We start from the raw sequence: 19,356 nt of genomic DNA, 5'->3' as shown, positions 1-19,356 counted from the left end.
ATATATATATATATATATATATATATATATATATATGTGTGTGTGTGTGTGTGTGTATATAAATTTTAATATCTGCACTACAGTAACATATACTGGTAACTATACAGATTTACACAGATATAAATTCATACTCCTGCATGGTCAATGCTTTTTCTAGGTCCTCAGGTTGTAGTGTATCAGAAAGAGAATACTTGTATGTTACAATATATCTTTGTAAGTGATCAAATAAGGGTCATGTTATCTATAAAAAGAAAAAGGATTTAAATCATTTGTTAACTCTGGAAATCGCAATGCACATCTGTATAAACTTTTCATCCTGTGTATAGTGAGGTCGTCATAGAGATACAATGTCTGAGGTCACGCAGTTTAGTTCAGGGGCTGTGTGCATGCATACAGGTTCAGTGCCGGATCAGAGCGCTCCTCAAGTGTAAACTGGTGGCTCTTATGAATCTTTTAATGAAATCAACCCTAAGCCAGCCCAGCTTTCAGCATGTCAGCCATTCCATGTCCACCCTGCTATTATAGTACCTCAGATGGAAAATCATTAAAAGGGACCTACCTGAGTGTCCCACCGAGCTCCCTCCATGAACAGGCCATGCACATAGGCCCCCTCTCGCGGGGGGCTACTGAAATCCTCTCGGTTCTTTTTCGTGACATCACACTGCAGGCACATTTTGTCCAGGGGCCATTCGTTCTTTCTCGCCATGGACTGCATGATGGCTGTAAGGAAGGACTGGGGATTAAAGAAGCCTGCGAGCCACACTGCGGATGGGAGAGCAAAGTCTGACGTCCAGGTTTCCAGCTCCTTGATCCGGCTGATGAGGTCGACAAACCAGCCTGCCAGTCCAGCTATCGAAGGGTATGCCCGCTTGGTCCAAGACTCTGGCACTTGGTCCAGAAAAATTGCATTCTGTAAGTTTTCCATATCGCTGGTCATTGTTAGTTCGCCCTGAAAGAAAATGGAACAAAAACTGGTCAGATATCTTAGTAGTGATCAATAGTAACATTTACCCTAACTACAGGTAAGTTCATTACAAGTAGTAATGTGTAGGCTTATGGAGAGAGGATGAGTTTAAATAATGTTAACCTGACTGCAGCCAAGAATTCCAAGATCCAGATTTCCAAAGTTTTTTTTTTTTAAACTATTCACAAAGCAATCTGGTAATATTTATTCACACAAAAAGTCAGAATTAGAGTTTTAAAAAAAAAAAAATCTGTCAAAAATCCACTTCTGTGGATAAGCAAATACCGCAAAAGCTCATTGAACTGCAATATTTTTAAGTGGTCAGAAAAAAATAGACATATCACTTTGGTAAATTACCTTTTACAACCTTTTTGCAAAAAAAAAAACTGTTGCAGCAATAGCTCATTCAGTGTAGTTTACAATGACTCTGATGGCTTTCCCTTTTTCAGTGTATTCCCCTGACTGATAGATTTTCATTTATCACAGCAACCTCATTAAATGTTTATAGATGTGAAGACAAACATACCCATGCTGGTAATAGGAACTGCATACACTGTTCTTGGCTTCAATATGTGGCAACCGGAGACTGCGTACACTTATTTTGTGCATTTTACTTTTGCAGAAGTTTATAGTTCATGCAAGATTCATACTCAAATTTAGAAGTATGCCACAACATTTCGTTTTAGCACAAGACAATTATATTGTTATCTATATATATATATATATATTTTTTTTTTTAAAGAGGACAGCAGCTGTACAATTTCAGGAGGGAGTGAGTGAAAGCCAGACCAAAACCAAACTAAAAAAGGTCTTGAAAACTAGACTACACAATAACACTGATGTGGAAGTCCTTTACTGGCATTTAATGACTTGCAGGGCTAATTGATGCTAAACAACCCTTGTCATTATCTGTCAGTAAAGACCAACACAGAGGACATATACACTATTATAAACTGTAATGTTTATTTTAGTATAACATTGAAACAAATTATATATATTATATATATTTTATTTTAGTATAGCGTGAATTTTGTGTCAGTTCAGCATCTGCCTGGGCAAGAAAATTTTTTTTAAAAATACAGTCTATACCTATACTAGTGAATTATGGTACCTCTGGAAAAAGTGCCATGCTTAAACCTTTTTCTGACACGAATTTATGAAAGACTGTTGCGTCACATCTCGTTACCTTGCTGTTTTATAATTAGGTGCCCAAATAGTACCTAAATTTCCACGGTTATATCATGGATTAATCGGTGTGGGGGTGGGGGGGGGTGAGTCACGAATAATAATGCAGCAACGTTTTATTGTATTCTGATTGCAGTAATGTACTGCGGGTACCCTATTAACTTTATAAAAGCAGCACAGATGCCAGTTAAAGTAATCAGAGATAAGAAGAGTACTGACATTCAATTTAGCAGTCCTATCGCTTAACTGTATTATCAAACATCCTTGTTTTGTGCTTCAAATTACAGTGATAGACTAATACCATTGTACAACAGACTGACACGCCTTCGTCCTGACTGACTAAGCCAGTATCCAGTATTCAATCAGGTTTATAATTTGTACTTATCAGAAATATTGGTGCTTTCTGATGCCTTTCGTAGTCTACTGACAACCTTGTCAACGATGACACATGCTTCAACAGCTACATTATTTATACTGTAATAATGTTTTATAGTATAGACAGATACATGCATCTTTCTCAGTAATGCATTTAACTGGGTGACACCTGTTTAGCAAGTGAAAAATCACCAGATCTGCTGTGCTTCACAAACAAATCTAATGAGTTATTTATTAAAGTGTTAATATGTTTTCACTTTTTATTCCACAATAACTTTTAATTCAGTCCTGATCATGCAGGAAATACACCCTCAATGTCAAGGGACACATTAAACAACTAAAATGTTCTATTTTTAGAATGTAAGCATGCGTGAAATAACCACAGCACTCCACGAACGTGGTGTAACCTCCATGTATACCGTTTATGGGACAAGTTCAATGAATGAAAAAGAAAGAAAAAATGTTTAAACCAAAGTAAAAAGCTAAATTCAAAGAATGACTTTTATTAGACCAAGCTGCTTAACACTGCGGCAGACTTTTAAACAGTGATTCACCTGTTCCTTCTCTCGCTCAAAAAAAAAAAAAAGAAATGTATATTATTTATAACTTGTTCAGATGATAATTATTATTACATTTTGCATTCTATTTTCTTCCCATCATAATACGCCAGATTTAAATTCAGTTTCTCTGCGGGTCTAACATAAGATAAGGTGAAAAGCTTATATTCTTTCCTTTAAGAGCAAGTGCAATTGGCCTCACATCCTCTCTGTCTGCTCTGGTAATGTTCCCAGTGAAATAACATATTTGTTTGTGTGGGGTCATGGATGAGATTGACCATTAGCTTTGTGCCGCTTCATAAACACTGTCTGGAGAAAACAAACACATGTGGCAATCACTCTGAAATACAGTTCAGGAAACAAAAGCGCCGCAGTGCAATAAGAAGAATGAGGTGGAATCATATTTGAAGGATTATTGTGAATGGGAGAGGTGACTTTTGAAAATGTGTAACAGAATGAACATCCACACTAAAGGTTGACATTTTTATGTAAATGATGCCGGATGCATAAATCTAATAATATACTTTAATAGTGATTATAAAATGGCTGGTTTAACCATTTACAGATATTGAAAAATATCTGTATTTAAAGTTGTCTGCAGACCCCCTTTTTTTAATAATGTACCTTTTTTCTTCACTACTATATAATGGAGAAGGTATTGTATTTTTGTTAACCAGTAAAAAATGGAGAATGTATTGTATTTTTGTTCACCAGTATATAATGGAGAACAAAAAGACATGTTTTCAGAAACAGTGGCTTGAAACCTGGTTCCAGGAGACCAGGAGACTGGGAGACCTAGTTTGAGGCGACTTTGCTGCATCAAACTCCCAAGTCTCCCCTGGTGTGCCATGCAATGACCTGAAACCTAGACTTCTGAAACCAAGTTCAAATCCACAAAGTGGCTTTGTGTTCAGCTTTAGACATCCCAAACTCCCCTTTACTTTACCTTCAGCCCCAGGTTGAGCTCTTTGAGAGAGCGCTTGATCTCCCGGGTAAGCATGTTCATGCGCTCGCACTCCTGGATAGCCACCACAATGTAAGGGGTCCTCTCTTCAACCTTGCTCATCAGCTCAGGGAGGTTAAAATCATCAGGCAGCTTCTCCATAATGTCATCCAAAACAGCCTTCACCTGCAGGGGAAGGGGAGAAAAGAGCATTCTGTGAGGAGGACACAATCCAAGTCTCTGACAGTTCTCTGCATATTAAAACAGAACTCCACCTGGCCGTGACTACTGAGATTGCCTTTCCTGAAGGTGATCCATATCCCCCTTCCCCATGTCACATTTGTGTATGACAACACTATTAATGACTATTGCAACCAAAGGCATGGTTTTAAGAGCAGACGTCTACGAAAGTGAATGTTAAGTGGCACTTGCTGAGGGCAGCTTAAGAAGGGTTATTGCGGAAATAATTCATGATTTCGGTAGCAGGTTAATGGAAGAGAGAAAAACAAGCTCATGGCAATTTGAATCCAAACGGAATGAAGCGCATGCTTCTCCTGTAATTACTTGAAATACGTGCTACGGATAAGGACACCTTTGAATAGGCCATTGAAACAGCTCATAAATGATCTGTATAATAAGTGGTTTGATTCCAAGTCACAAGACAGTATAATAATCAGTATGCTATTACTGATCAAGAAGCCACACTGCATCGCTTCTAACAGTGACGGCTCTGAAGATTTTAGAAATTGATGGGGTAAAAGAACCGCTTAGTGGCAGAAAAACTAAAATGAAGACCAAAAAGGATGCCAGAATTACAGTAGCAAAGGTATCAGTCAGATAAGGACAAGTGGGCATTTGATGGAGCCCAAAGGTTGCATGCATTGTCCTGAACAAGACTAACCGTCTCTTAACTGTAGGATTCTTTGTTTTCACTGTTTATTTTAGGAGGCGCGCATAAAATACTTCAATGCAGTGTTCATCATTTAGAATAATGAATTTACTTTGAGGTGACATTGAAAGAACCTGTTAGTCAGGTCAGCGGTAAAGACAGAGGCTTTGCTGATTCAAATTATAAAATTTGAAGTATTTGTTGCTTCTGACCAGATGAAACATCCTGACGTAGGAAGGGCACAGAAGAAAATAAAGCAGTATTGTTTTTGCCTTGACTATTGACTTTTCTACATGACAGATACATTAAAAAAAAAAAAAAAAAAAAAAAAAAAACATTTGAAGTATACACAAGAGGGTTACATTTGAAAGTTGATTGATTTTCCATCAAACTCATTTACTTTCCTGTTGTTTACCAGATATATGTGGTCATTATCGTTTATGTAGCAAAACAGAATTCACAATTCAATGAAGAACCCTTAGCTCAAAATAAATATTTCCCTTCGAACAGTGATTTATTGCGGTATTTTGTGCAGTCCTCAAAACAAAGATCCAAACTTAACTGTTACTAAAATATGTGCAATTTCTGGTAAGTCACTGCAAGCCAGTTTTACTGCTCCAAAACACTTTAGAAAGTCCCTAGTGTCTAAATACTTTACTTATTTATCCTGCCTTTGAATTCCCCTTCACTGTGTTAATATTTCATTACATCTGGTCTATGGTTTTGTATTCTCAAAAGCCTTCATACAATATAAATATGATAAAATATACTCTGAACATTCAGTGACAAATCCCTTTATTTTATGAAACTGTCCTATTCCCTTTGGCTTTGAATAAACAGAAGTATTAAAAACAATGGGGATGTGGCAAAACTATATATAACACAGCAAAACAGACATATCTGTTGTATCAAAATGTATTGTGTGTTTAAATGCTCGTCTTGCCAGTTAGTGCAGAATTTCTGAAGAAGTCAATTAAGCGATTCATATTCTTGTTTTGAGAGAATTTCATTATACCATTTCATGGTTGTGGGTTATTTGTCTATTGTGTTTCTAGAGAGCTTACAAATGCTCTTGGAATGAACAAATGAACCCACTTTTAAAACGTAACTTGCAAAGACAAGCAAAAACCATCTTGTTTTCTGGTTTCCCCAAGATCACTACCTTCCAGAAAAGTGTACAGGGGCTGGCCACAAAGAACAGGATCCAGCCCATGGCATTATAAAAAAACTGAACTGTGCTTTTAGGGTATGTTATAATCAATAGACGGTAAGGAGGTTTCTCACAGTTATTGACAAATGTAGTAAGTCTGTGAATAGAGTCTTGAACAATTCTAGAAACCTCGAAGGAAATTATCTTTTCCTTACCTTCTCTTCCCTGGTGGTTCCTCCACCCTCCCCTCCACTGCTGTCTCTCGGCTGCATCTCCAGCACAGTCCTGAAGAGATTCTCTGAAGTCTGGGTGAGGAATCCGATCTCAGCATTGGGATGAAGACCGTAGAGGTAAGGAGACTCAGGGGGAAGCATGTCGTCAATGTACTGCAACAGAATACAAAGATAAGGCGGATGCTTTTTTTACAGCAAATCATGTCAACGTGTGCTTAAAAATGTATTAGTAGCCAGTGGTTTATTGGTGTTTTGGGGAAAAGTCGTGAAAACATCTCCAATTCCGTATACAAATTTTGAATCCAATAGTGTTCTCAATTTATAATAGTTAATAAGCTTTCCAATGAATGTACAATTAAAGCAGAATGGGCTAGGTTCTCGAAGTTATTTACTCCAAATTGTCATTCACGTTATTTGTTTGCTGGGAAAAAAAAAAAAAAAAAACGAAAATGAATAAAGACCACTGACAAAAACCTAAGTTAAATGTAAAGTGGATATTTCTGGTTTGCGAACTTTATTGGGCGATCTGAAAAAAAAAAAAAAAAAAAAAAAAAAAAATGTGCTAATGACATTTTGGGTCAAATAACATGTGCACATATGGATGCTGTAATAATAATAATAATAATAATAATAATAATAATAATAATAATAATAATAATATACTGCAGTTCCCATGGTGCCAATTTACTGCATTGGAATGCCTTTAGTCAGATTAAGCCCCCACACTTCAGCACCACTGTATTGGAAAGTTACTGGAGGGTAAAGACAATTTTTGAGAAAGGAACATTATAAAAACTAGCAAGAATTTAAGCAGTATTTTCTTGCTTGTTGTGTCAAATACTGTAGTTACATCTCTAGAAGGTAACTGAGCTTGTGATTTGGCTGGTGTAATATTAAGAGGTACCTGGTGATAGCTATTATAGTCCATGTTGCCTGGCAGAGGGAAGCCTGGTGCCAGGGAGAGCTCTCCCTCCATCATCTCTGGCTTAATGAACACCTCCAAATAGGTCTTGCACAGCCGCCGGTCCCAGTCATCTGTGATATGACCTCCATACATAATCTCTCCAAACAGATAGCGCAGATCATCGTAAGGGACCTGGTAACACAAGAATATAGGCCACAGAGCTCTTTAAAATACAAAAAAATACATATACTGGTATATATTTATCACCACCTCACTGAGCCAGTCTTTCAAATGTATACGTGTCATGTACTCTATAAACAGTATGCAGAGTACCCGAAAAGCTACAGTATAGACTTTCTCTTTAAAGGCATTTTTTCTAATGTGGCTGAATACATGCCAAATGTTTCTGGTGTGCAGAAACATGGGGACAGAGATCAAACTAATCGCATTTCCTAGTCCATGTCAACCTCTATAGGTATGCAGAGTTTCATGGCGATCTGTCTTCGTTTACAACACATTTTACTTTGTTAAGGAAGAACAGGAAGGACACTTGTTTTATTTCACTTGACTGCCCTTTAGCAACAGCTGTCATAATCACTCAAACCATTTGAATGGGTTATTAAGAGTTGGTAGTATGGGAGGAAAATGTTGAGAGCGACAGGGTTTGTGAATTATAACAAAGATGTAATCCAAGTCTAATCTGAAAGGGAGAAGTCAACAGTTACAGTGGTGGAAGTCTCTCAAAGTGTTGCCTCAGTTTCAACAGTAACACTACAAGCATTTTGTAAAATTGCAATAAAAGTACTCTCCATACTAAGCCGTACAATTTAACCATTCTCTTTTTAAAAACATAACTGAAATTACTGCAGGGCTCAAACCCATCAAGCTAACCTACTATTTTTCTTTATAAATTTCGTACTGGGGGATTACACTTTTAAAAGGCAACACATGTTAGCAATTGTATTTCTTAAAAGATATTGCATCTATACGGTTGACCTTCTACTGTGAGTTATGGGGAAAAAAAGATGTAAGTTACAAGCACTCCATAGGTATGATGCAGGTAATGACTAATCGAGAGATTGTATTGTGTACGTAGGAAAACCACCCTGTGGCTGGAGGGCTCTGCAATAGGTAGACCTTTTGTGCTGCTGAATAATGGTGCTACTCCAACGATAACACCTATGTGTTTTAACTTTCCTTTCTCTCTCTTTTAGACATGGTCAGCTTGCTAAGCAGTTAAACATAAAAATCGATAAGCTCTGGAGGAAGCACCACTGCCTATTTACAACATCCACTGGGGAAAGGAAAATACATTTTTAAATGTGCAGAAGTTCACTAATATAGTAAGTAATAAATGGCTATCCCTTTAGAATGCTATCGTTATAGCCAAACCATTGTGTTCCAAGTGTTTGGAATGGTATCGTGGGACACATTGGAGCCATGACCATACTGCTTTAAAATGGGTTCAGCGGTATTAAGGGTCGCCTCATAAAAGAGGTCACACAGGTATATTCATGTTTGAAATGTATAACATTTTAAATCAAGTGAGATGAGGTGGATCTGTACATTAAAAAAAGTTTATTGTCTAGCACATTCAATACGTTATATATTATATACTGGTACATCTACAGCAAATAATGCCATCAATTTCCAAAAATTAACATAAATGAAAATTTAAAGAAATTAATATAAATGAAAATTATATATATATATATATATATATATATATATATATATATATATATATACACACACACACACACACACACACACACACACACACACACACACACACACACACACACACACACACACACACACACACACATACATACATACATACACACACACACACACATATATATATAAATGTTCATTTATATTAATTTATAATAATTATAATTATATTAAAATCATTTGTAGCAGAAGTTTTGCTTTTGTGGATGAGGAAAAAAAAAGTTACAAGAAATAGATGTCTACAATTATTTACTTCAGAAACGTTTTTGCAAAACTTCAAAAATGCCAAAGTACTCATACCCTGACAAGGAAAAATTAATTAATAGCTAGCTTTGGAAATAATAATCTCTTTTAAATGTTTAGGCTATTCGTCAATGAGCTTTAGGCATTTCTTTGCTGATTGTTGACCATTCTTCAATGCAAAATTGTTCCAGTTCATTCAAATTCCAAGGACTTCTCTTGTGCACAGCCTTCTACAATTCGTACAAAAGATTTTCATTTGATTGGGACTTTGACTAGGCCATTCCAGAACCTTGATTTTATTCTTCTTTAACTATTCTGAAGTCGATTTTGATGTGTGCTTTGGATTAGTGTTGTGTTGGAATGTCCAGTTGCACTTTAAACCAGGTTTTGTAGTGGAGGGTTTCAGATGATTGGCCAGTGTCTTTTGGTATTCTATGGAATCAATTTTTCCATGTACTGGAACTAAATGTCATGTGCCATTAGAGGAAAAACAGCCCCAAAGAAAGATATTACCACCTCCATGCTTGACAGTAGTTATGGTGTTCTTTTCGTTGTACGCCTCACCAGACTTTCTCCAAACGTAACGACTATCAGCATGACCAAGTAGCTTGATATTTGTTTAATTACTCCACAAAACCTTTGACCAGAACTCATACCCATTATTCAAATGCCATTTTGCAAACTTTAAGCGATTGTCCTTGTGACGTTTTCCAAAGAGTGGCTCTTCCTTGGCCTGTGACCACTGAGACATTATGTTTGAAATGGAAAACTCAGTCCCACTTGCACCAATTCACTTTGAATATTTTTTATAATATTGTTTGGCAGTCAATCTCAGATTGACCTTCCTCACAATTTTTCAACTTGTTCTTGGTGAAAGACCGAGGGACCGCTGTGACAGTACCATGAGTCTTGTACTTCTTGATAATAGAAACAATAGTTTAAATTGGGATACTCAAATGCTTGGAAATATTTTTGTATCCTTGGATTGCCCTGCTGACCTATGCCCTCCCTATGCGAGCGATGCTCGGACAATTGTGCGCTACTCCCCTAGGAACGCTTGGTCACAGTCAGCAGTAACCTAGCCGGGATTCGAACCTGCGATCTACAGGCTATAGGACACATCCTGCACTCCAGGCAAAGTGCTTTTACTGGATGCGCCACTCGGGAGCCCTAAAGAGATGAATGAACAGGAGTTAAGTAATTAATCTTTATGAAGAAGAAAAATGATGAGAGTGAAACTATGAATGTCCCTATGGAAACTTTTTTAGTAAGCCACTAAAACAGAATGTCTGGCTCAGATTTTTTAACTTTGTATTACCATAGAGCAATGTAGTGCAGTAATGACTCCCTTATATACACACACACACACACACACACACACACACTCATAAGTTGACAACACTTAAACTGTGCCTTTGTATTGATGGAACATAAAATACAAAATCTGATTCCATCAACCTATGACTGTAGTATGGCATAATTTGAATAATTATAGAAATCAATTGCTCTGTCTGATAAGAAATATACAATAATAAACAACACTGAACCTTCTGTGTACTGTACTTTTCTGAGCTTTGGTTGAAACTGAAAAAATGTATCAGCTAAAATGGTCAGTTGAATACAACAATGGAACATGATTTAATTTTAAACCTCTATATTCCCTGGAAAAGCAGGAGTTAGCCCTTAGCGATGATTGCTATCTTATTTCACTTGTAATGACTTCAGTTTGATTCCTACAGAGGTGAGCTTGGTTTGGTTTTTTCAGTCTGGTTTTTTCAGGATACTATCGCACATACCTTGGAATTAGCCTCCAGATAATTGTAAAGAACATTGACAGATATAGTGAGGTCTCCGGTGTTGAAGGGGTAGGACCGGTTCCAGCCTTGTGGTCCAAATTTTCGCCTCTCAGCCACCACGGCATGAAAGTAGCACAGAGCAAAGAGAATACTCTTAAACTCACTCTCACGTGCACACATCTCCAAAGTGTCCTGAAAGACAAAACAGGGTTACACTCTCAACCAAAAAATCACAACTAAAACACATTAATATACAGTGCATAAAAGAAGGCCACATTTACAACACTTAGAAATTCAAACAAGCTCATACATTATCATTTAAACCTGCTCCCATAACATTTTTACAGCCATTAGTTTTCATTTTCAAAGCATCCCGAGTTTCTTCATTTGACTGCCAGGCACTAAATGAATGAATTGGATTTAATTCTAATTGAATGCCCATTTAAGATCCACAACTTTAGCAGTTCCAGCAGCTCATTATTTTAAATGAGTTAAATAAAATCAAATTGCAGTATAGTCTAAAAGGAGAGAAGTTTAAATAGCCATGTGTGACGGAAAGATGAGTTCTGGTGATAAATCTTCCTCCCAACCTGTGAGGGCGCTAAAGAACGGGAGGAGAAGCATCTGGAAGGGCTGGCCTGACAGTTCGTTTCCGGGTCAGGGAAGTGGGTCAGCCTGGATGGAAGCGCGACTCTGTTGTAAGACCGTATTGATTTGAGAGATAAACGAGAGGCAGCTGCAAGTAATAAGGCAGCTGCAACCGTTTATCTTGATATCATGCGGGATTACATATAGGGGCCAGGGTAACGCTGGTCTTTTCCTTCGTTTGGGTTAACGTTTGGAGAGAGAAGGAGCGAGAGAGGAGCTCTCGTTGTAAAGAGAATTACGTGTTGTGTTTTGTTGTGTTTGTTTGTAATTGTCTGCGTTTTGCACCACCAGACAGTTAACTCACCAGTCCTGAGCTGTCGACCAGGGTCAGCACAATCCGGATCACCAATGCACGGAACCGTCACGAAATACAGTGTCTTCACCCACCACAAGCACGTCTGCACTCACCCAGGACTGGTGACCGTGTGTTCGTTTTGTTCGGGACTGTGTCTGTATTATTGCTATCCCCGTGCTTTACACATTGTTGTGTATAGCCGGGGATTTATTATTTAACGGTCACCAGACCTGGATTATAAATAAAAGCACCTTGTCACTGGAAACTGTTGTCTGCCTGTCACTCCTGCATCGCATCACCGTTATACCTGTTCCCCTCCACTAGCCACTTTGCCACACGTGGTGTCAGAAGTGGGATTATGGACCGCAACGCGCTGGCGGGGCTGCTGCAAGGCCTGCCGTTTTCACGGCACCTTTTGAGTTATAGTTTGGGGTATTGTGTTTTATTTTGCACTTTTTGTACGGTTTTCTGTATCTGTCCTCTGTGCGTTACCATCGCTGGTAACGTCACATGACCGCCTTTATTTTACTTTCACTTTCTTTTTGTTTGTTAATAAATCCTGCGCGCCTGTGCCGGCGTTTCAACACCAACCTCAGTCTCTCTGTATGCTTGAACAGCGGCGACCCACACGCGTGTGACCCGTGGAAGACCCTGTCACACCATGTCAATAACCCCCTATAAAAGTTTTACTGCACTCACTAAATTGTGAGGATATGTTTACTTGTAACCCTTCAATAGCAACAGAACTTATTGAGAACAGCCAATGATAGGCTTGCCAGGTTATGACATGTATTTACCTGTACAGTTTGATTACCATGATAACTCTACTTACCTGTTGTAGAAGTCAGTCTAGAACAGTTTGTAATGAATTGACATCTCAGCCCATCGAATTAAATGGAAAGACTAGATGCTGAACTGCAAATAATATTGTTCAAAATAGCACTGTAGTGTAGTGCTGCTGTCAGTATTATTTACTCATTAGCTACGAGGAGGAGCTCTATTACAATTTTCATGAATATCAAACTGTATTCATCATACAAATTATTTGAATCAATCTTGAGCCAACTCACAAGTTAAAGCATTGCAGATATTCTCGTTTTGCACGTTTTGTTTAATTGTTTAATTTATTTTATTTTTAATTATCCCCTGCACCTGGAGGTAATTGTATATTAGAACAAGGTGCAGGGTATTTAAGAGGTGCAGCCAGTCTGCATAGGGCAGTCTGTTTGAAGGCAAGAGTCTGTCCATGAGGAGAGACCTGTGTGGTTTAAATTGAAAAGAAAAAGGTAGTGTGTAAACCTTTTTGTGTGTGTTGTAACCTGAAAAAGTATTTTGTGACTGGTAAACAGCTTAGCCATCCAGTGTGATAGTTTAGGAGAATTCACCCAAAGTTTATTTGAGTGCTCCAGGGGCTATTCAATGCTTTGGAAATGTTCTTATGTCCTACCCCTGATTGGAGCTTTTGAAGATTCGCTTTGAATGTTCCTTCATCTTCATGATGTAGTTTATGTTAGAAAATGTACTAACCAACTGTGGGACCTCCCAGAGACAGGTGTATTAACCCAAAATCATGTGAAACACCTTAATTGCACACAGGTGGACTCATTTCAACTGATTATGTGACTTCTAAAGACAATTGGGTGAATACTTATGCAATCAATTATTTTCTGTTTTATATTTGTAATTAATTTAGAACAATTTGTAGATTTTATTTTTCACTGACATTATGCACTTTTTTGTATGGGCCTCCACTGTATCCCTATAACAATAAACAGCATGCTGACCAAACAGCTTTAATATTGAATAAACTAAAGTGGCCCCCCTTTTGAATGCTGCAACAGAATAACATGTAACACTATCTACAGAGACAACAATCTTAGCAGTTCATCTGGTCTTAATGGGTTGTAAGCAACTGTAGAGGTAATGGGTTTTCACAGGCTTGCCTGATAAGATGTGTTGAATGAGATATGTCAGGGCTATAGTGATGTATTTTTCCAACACAAATGAAGAGGAACATGCTGTCTGACTGCTGTATGACACCAAGCGAGGTGCTAAAGTCAAATCACAAGAAACCAAGTCAGTTGTAATACATGTAAATGTTGTACTGCAGTAAAAGCTTAGTAACAGACTTACTCTCACAAGCCTGACATATTTAGAAAGAGTTTTTTTTTTTTTCTTAAATGAAAAGCTATGCACTGCGTCTTATCGTGAGAACATAAATGTCAAACCAAATCAAGCGAGACATTCCCATTGCAAATTTCCCATTGATTTCTATTTTCCTTGGGTGTTTGAAGAACAGCACATATTAAAGTGCCTTTTATCTGTTCCATCAAGGAAATTAGAGTACCCTTTTTACAATGATTAAGCTGCTTTTCCATGTATGATTTTAGAAGATTTAAAAATAACTCTGAATTCTAACAAAAAGCTTGTTCCCATGAAAGATTGTAGAGAAGGGAGTGCTTTGGCATCAAGTGGATATGAAATATTCTACCGAGGGCACAATTTAAGAGAGGAAAAATGGGATTTCAGAAGGTTGCTACCTTTTAAGTAATTGAGATATGTAGGCATTTCCTATAAATATCATAATACCAATTTTGCATTCTGAGCTGTAACAGAGCTTAAATATACCACTTATACACCTTGTTTGAATATGCCATTTGTAAACCAGTTTTAGGATGAAAAAGAAAGCATGTGTCCCTGCAGACAGAACTTAATTACACATTGAATTTTAAACAAGGCTTGCCTTTTGCCAAAGCTGAGTGCATATTCAACTATAGAAGGAAAGAGACACCGAAATATCATACAAAGTATCACATTAAAAATGATATCAGGACCCTACAGTTTTAAAGAGCAAGTAGCTTCAAAAGCCCTTACCTATTTATGATATTTGCAATCACTCTAATCTGTGCCGAAATCTCTGAGTAGCAGTGAAGGTGTAAGTGTACCTGATTGAAGTTGTCCAGAGCCTTATGAAGGTTGGCGTGCATTCCTGTTGGTGGCTCATTGGTGATTTTGATGGAGTTTTCCAGGATACCCTGAGGTATGATGTGGCTGTCAGCAGAGGAGGCAGGCTCAGCGCTAATGAAGACACGAAACTTCTCGTGGCTGCCTTCACTGTGCTGCTCCAGTTTTTTCTCCAGGGTACCCAGCCACTTGGCTACCAGGTGGACATTCTAGCAGGAACAAATGAGACAGAGTGTGCTTAATGGATGGCATTTAATACCTGGCTGGCTACCGGCAGGAAATAGATCCAGAGACAGAAAGCTGCAGTTGTGCACTTTATTAAACAAAACAACACAAAACATAGGAACAAACAAAGCATGGCACAAGGGCCAAAATAAAGGTTCAAACAAAAGAATAACACACTTGTAGGCTGGGCATTAGCATGCAATTTAGAATGCAAACCCAGTGTAATGGACAAAGATAATTGGTTGGGTACCTGACATAGCCTGATGGACAATGGGATACTTGAGGGAACAGACACAAGATCTTAAGGTTACCGAATAAATTAACTGCATGTTTCCTGGTATTTAATTTCCAAAAATGCAAAACCATCCATTATATTCCCAGTGTATCAGGCAATGCCTTTCTGTGTCAACTAGTGCATGAAGCCTGAGATAAAGCATGGATCCAACACACATGTGATATGCCTTATGTAAAATTTAACTCAAAGTTGTAACACCTACTGTGGAAAGAAGCAGGAACGACATATTGTTTAAGTTATATATTACCTAGGGTTAGAGTTTGTTTGAGGGCATCTGCTCACATTCCCTTAACCTAATCATGTTATTGTTGTGATGAATTTGTAGCTGGCAAATGGTTTTGATACTGTGCTATGGGGAGCCAATACTGTTCAGTACATGCTACTCATGGGAAAACAAGGCTTGGAAGTGTATTGCATTAATCATGTCTGGCTTTGTATCAAAACTACTGAATGCCATATAATTATTTTCAAAAAGAAATATGTAGAAACACATTTAATACGTACTGTAACACATATGTTTGACAGAGGAAGTCTGTTGACGGGTGATTCTATATCAACACTGCACAATTCACTGCTGTTTGATAGCAGTGTAGTCCCAAATTCCTTGAATAAGGTTAGCAATTATTAAGAAATGGTCACATACAGTAATAACCCAGGACAATGCTTGTCATACCCAAATCGGTCCCATCCTGGTTGTCAAGTGTGTCCTTACACATTTCTTTCTTAACCCCTGTATGTATTTGTTTATTTTTAACATATTGCTATTTTTTTTTAAACTAATATGGGACTGGGCTTGTGGTAACCATCAAAAGAACACCTGGCATGTTAATTTTTGTAAATGTTTTATCTTCCACAAAGTGTTCTGTTGAAGGTTAAAGCACTCTACTATTCAAAGAAATATTAAAAACACCAGTTGCCTTCTTCAAAGCAAAATTATTTGATGTGACTTGTACGAAAGGTTTTGAAATTGTTTTTGAGCAATGCAAGTGCATTGTTCAATATGCTTCATATTAATTCAGGGAACTTGAAAGAAAAAAGGTACTTTAAAAGAGTATGCTCAAGAGTATACATCTATTGAAAAGATTCACTGACTGATGCATGGAAAACTGAAAGATAAAGTCCCCAATACATTAATAACTGAAACCACTACATTTAAAAAAAAAAAAAAAAAAAAAAAAACACACTGCAATCAATTCTAAATCCAACAGCAGGCATTAATTTGCTAATCTGATCTAGACTGGTCTGAGCTGGCAGGATTTATCTTTTTTAAAATCCATGGATTGCTTGTATTAGCAGACCAAGGCCTTCATCACAGATTACTGTTTCACTAATTGCATGATACAGAATATCAGGTTCTCTTGTTTGTGTGTCCATCCATAGCTGTCAAGATTAATCATTGAGATTCAGCACACCACTTCTGCAAGCGCCTAATTGGAAATTCTACTGTAGGTTGAAAGCAACCTATCCCGCAGATGATCAATTACTTTGTGATTCATAAATAGGCCAGATGCAGTACTGAAAGCCTGACTATGTCAATATATTGACTGTAGTTGTCTATAATGCTAACAGATTGTGATTGGAATGTTAGGTTGGGGCTTGCTAGTCAGGCACAGTGCTGGTAAGCGTGATGCAGAATCTCCCCTCCCAATTTTGTAAGCACACCTCTGATATGAACACCCCTGCTATCTAGTCCTTGGCCTGTCTAAAGCACTGAATTGAGCTTTGTGGAGACAAATGTCTACTGATCTTCAGAAATGAAAGAACTAAGAGGACTTTGTCCGCTGTGTCCACTAGTCCCCTTTCAAACAGTATACCAGAGTAGTTTCATTCTAACTTTTTCTGCACCTACAGTACTTTTTTGTTTGCAGTAAATCATACAGTTATCCCTGTAATCTACCATTTTATGAATAACGCAAGAGATATTGATGGCTTGGCACTCTTGGTTATTAAAAAAAAAAATCCATTAAAACAAAAAAGCAGTCTGAAAGTTTTATCTGGACAACTGACAAACATTTTAAAATAGATACATCTATATCTATAATAAGATAACATAAACAAAAAATACAGAAAAGAACCCATAACTATAACCACAAAATTTCCTTGCTCACAGTTCTCTCAGAAGTAATACATATTTTAAATAGTGTCCTTCTCACCTGCAGAATCACCCAGTGTCCATCTTTGGCTGCCAGATCTAAGGCTTGTTCTGCTACAACTTCCTGCCCTTGTCCCAGAGACACATTGTGGAGGTTTCTGTTGTCAAAGGTATAACCAAGTTTCCTGCCTGAAAGAGCCAGCAGCTATTAATACACGTCCAGCTACTGGTAATTATTATTGCAATACTGCTTCTTTAAAAGCAAATCAGACCCCTAACCTACAGTAGCCTATATTCATCTATGGTATACAACTAGAACTTAAGAGTCACGCTTAAACTCATGTGAAAGCACCTTAACACAACCTGAGATAGTAACAAGGACTAAAAAAATATAGTTTTAAACTACCTACTCTTTAAATCATAAAAAAGTAATGTATGTGAAATGCTTGTATCAAATAATGCTGGTTCTTATGTTTAGACTATCTATCTGTAAACAGGATGACTCAATCAGAAGCAAATAAATAAATAAATCCTTAAATGTATGAGCTGACCTTGCTGCGTTTGTCCCAGTGGCATTGATAATCAATTTGCTCACCACCAGGTGATAGCATCATTTCAAAACAGACACAGAAAGTAAACAAATACAATTACAAGAAAGCCTAGTGGTCGAGTCAAACCTACTCTTATCTTAAACAAGCTGATATCTTAATGAGATGCCCTTGAGCAGTTAACTGGAAGAGAAATGTGCTAATCAAGCTAGGATAATCAACTTTTTCACAGACAACACTCAAAAACAATATAAACATGTGAATGACTAGCAGTCCACTTACTTGTCGGAATGCTTCACCCCAGTTCATGTTTTGATATGAATGTATGCTAAAAATACAGCATTATAAGGGCCTGCAAATATTTGTTGAGGTTTTCAAAAGAGTGCGGAAATAGACAAATAGTAAATAGATCTATGAATTATATGTGAATTGAGTGCTTTGTGTCTGATCTCTAAAGGACTGGTGACATTACCTTGTTTCTCAACATCTTTAAGTGGGTCAACACCAGGAGAAAGAATGAAAAACATTGGAGTAGCTGCCCCAGATTCTTCAAATGAGGTTGAAAAGTCCATAGATCTGCCCACCACATACTTGCTTCCCAGTTTCTCTTCCACAAAATCCCTGTGATGGAAAGCCATAAAGAGTATTTTAATAATATGTCAAGATGGGTTACCGTGGAAACCTTTCTCCTGACGGAGAAAGTTTCAATTTTAAATGCTGCCTAGTCATATACTAGCCCTACTCCATCAACCAACATAAATAGTGTTGAATGTGGTGGTGTTTTAAATAATACATAAACACATACATAATGTCCTGGAAACTATCCTAAAAAACATACTAAACTAGTTGTCCCTTTCTGTGAAGTTCTGATCTGTCTTCAACATCCTTTTATATGGTCACTGATGCCAATCAGAAAAGTCCTGGTGTGAGGCGGCCTGTATCACATTCTGATTAAGATGGTAGATGTAGAAGGATGCAAAACAAAAACTTCTGCCAAACCAGAAAACTGCAGCATAAATGCCTGACAACCGACCTAAAAAGATGCCTTGGGCAAATGCGCTCTGTCAGTCACAAATTATATATTGTAACAACACATATACAAAAAAAAAATGCTGACAGCCTTAGGAAAGAGTAGAATAAACAGCATCTACTGCAAAGATCCTGGTTTACACACTTCAGCAATCTGGTGACAGAAAACACACAACTCCAGCTCCTCAGTGTGTGACCAGACAGCAGGAGCTGTCTTTAAAACAGCCTGCTCTGAAATTCCATTTTGTTCTTTAACAAATAGAATAGGGTGCCAAGGAGACTAT

General features: G+C 37.6%; 1 protein-coding gene across 1 annotated transcript in view; it reads right to left on the bottom strand.

Moving 5' to 3' along the window:
- LOC121296591 (dynein heavy chain 9, axonemal-like) overlaps positions 1-19,356 on the bottom strand; it is a 117,402-nt gene that overhangs the window by 7,978 nt on the left and 90,068 nt on the right. Inside the window, exons 61-68 of the mRNA XM_041222301.1 lie at positions 18,516-18,664; positions 17,557-17,684; positions 14,865-15,092; positions 10,977-11,168; positions 7,201-7,392; positions 6,279-6,449; positions 4,028-4,210; positions 560-949 (exon numbers count right to left, since the gene is read on the bottom strand). Of these exons, the coding sequence (XP_041078235.1) occupies positions 560-949; positions 4,028-4,210; positions 6,279-6,449; positions 7,201-7,392; positions 10,977-11,168; positions 14,865-15,092; positions 17,557-17,684; positions 18,516-18,664 (1,633 nt within the window). The remainder of the gene's footprint in view (positions 1-559; positions 950-4,027; positions 4,211-6,278; positions 6,450-7,200; positions 7,393-10,976; positions 11,169-14,864; positions 15,093-17,556; positions 17,685-18,515; positions 18,665-19,356) is intronic.

The sequence above is a fragment of the Polyodon spathula genome, chromosome 21, assembly GCF_017654505.1.
Source record: "Polyodon spathula isolate WHYD16114869_AA chromosome 21, ASM1765450v1, whole genome shotgun sequence".
Lineage (NCBI taxonomy): Eukaryota > Metazoa > Chordata > Actinopteri > Acipenseriformes > Polyodontidae > Polyodon > Polyodon spathula.
The sequence above is the reverse complement of the archived record's forward strand: the minus strand, read 5'-3'. Positions and strand labels throughout refer to the sequence as shown.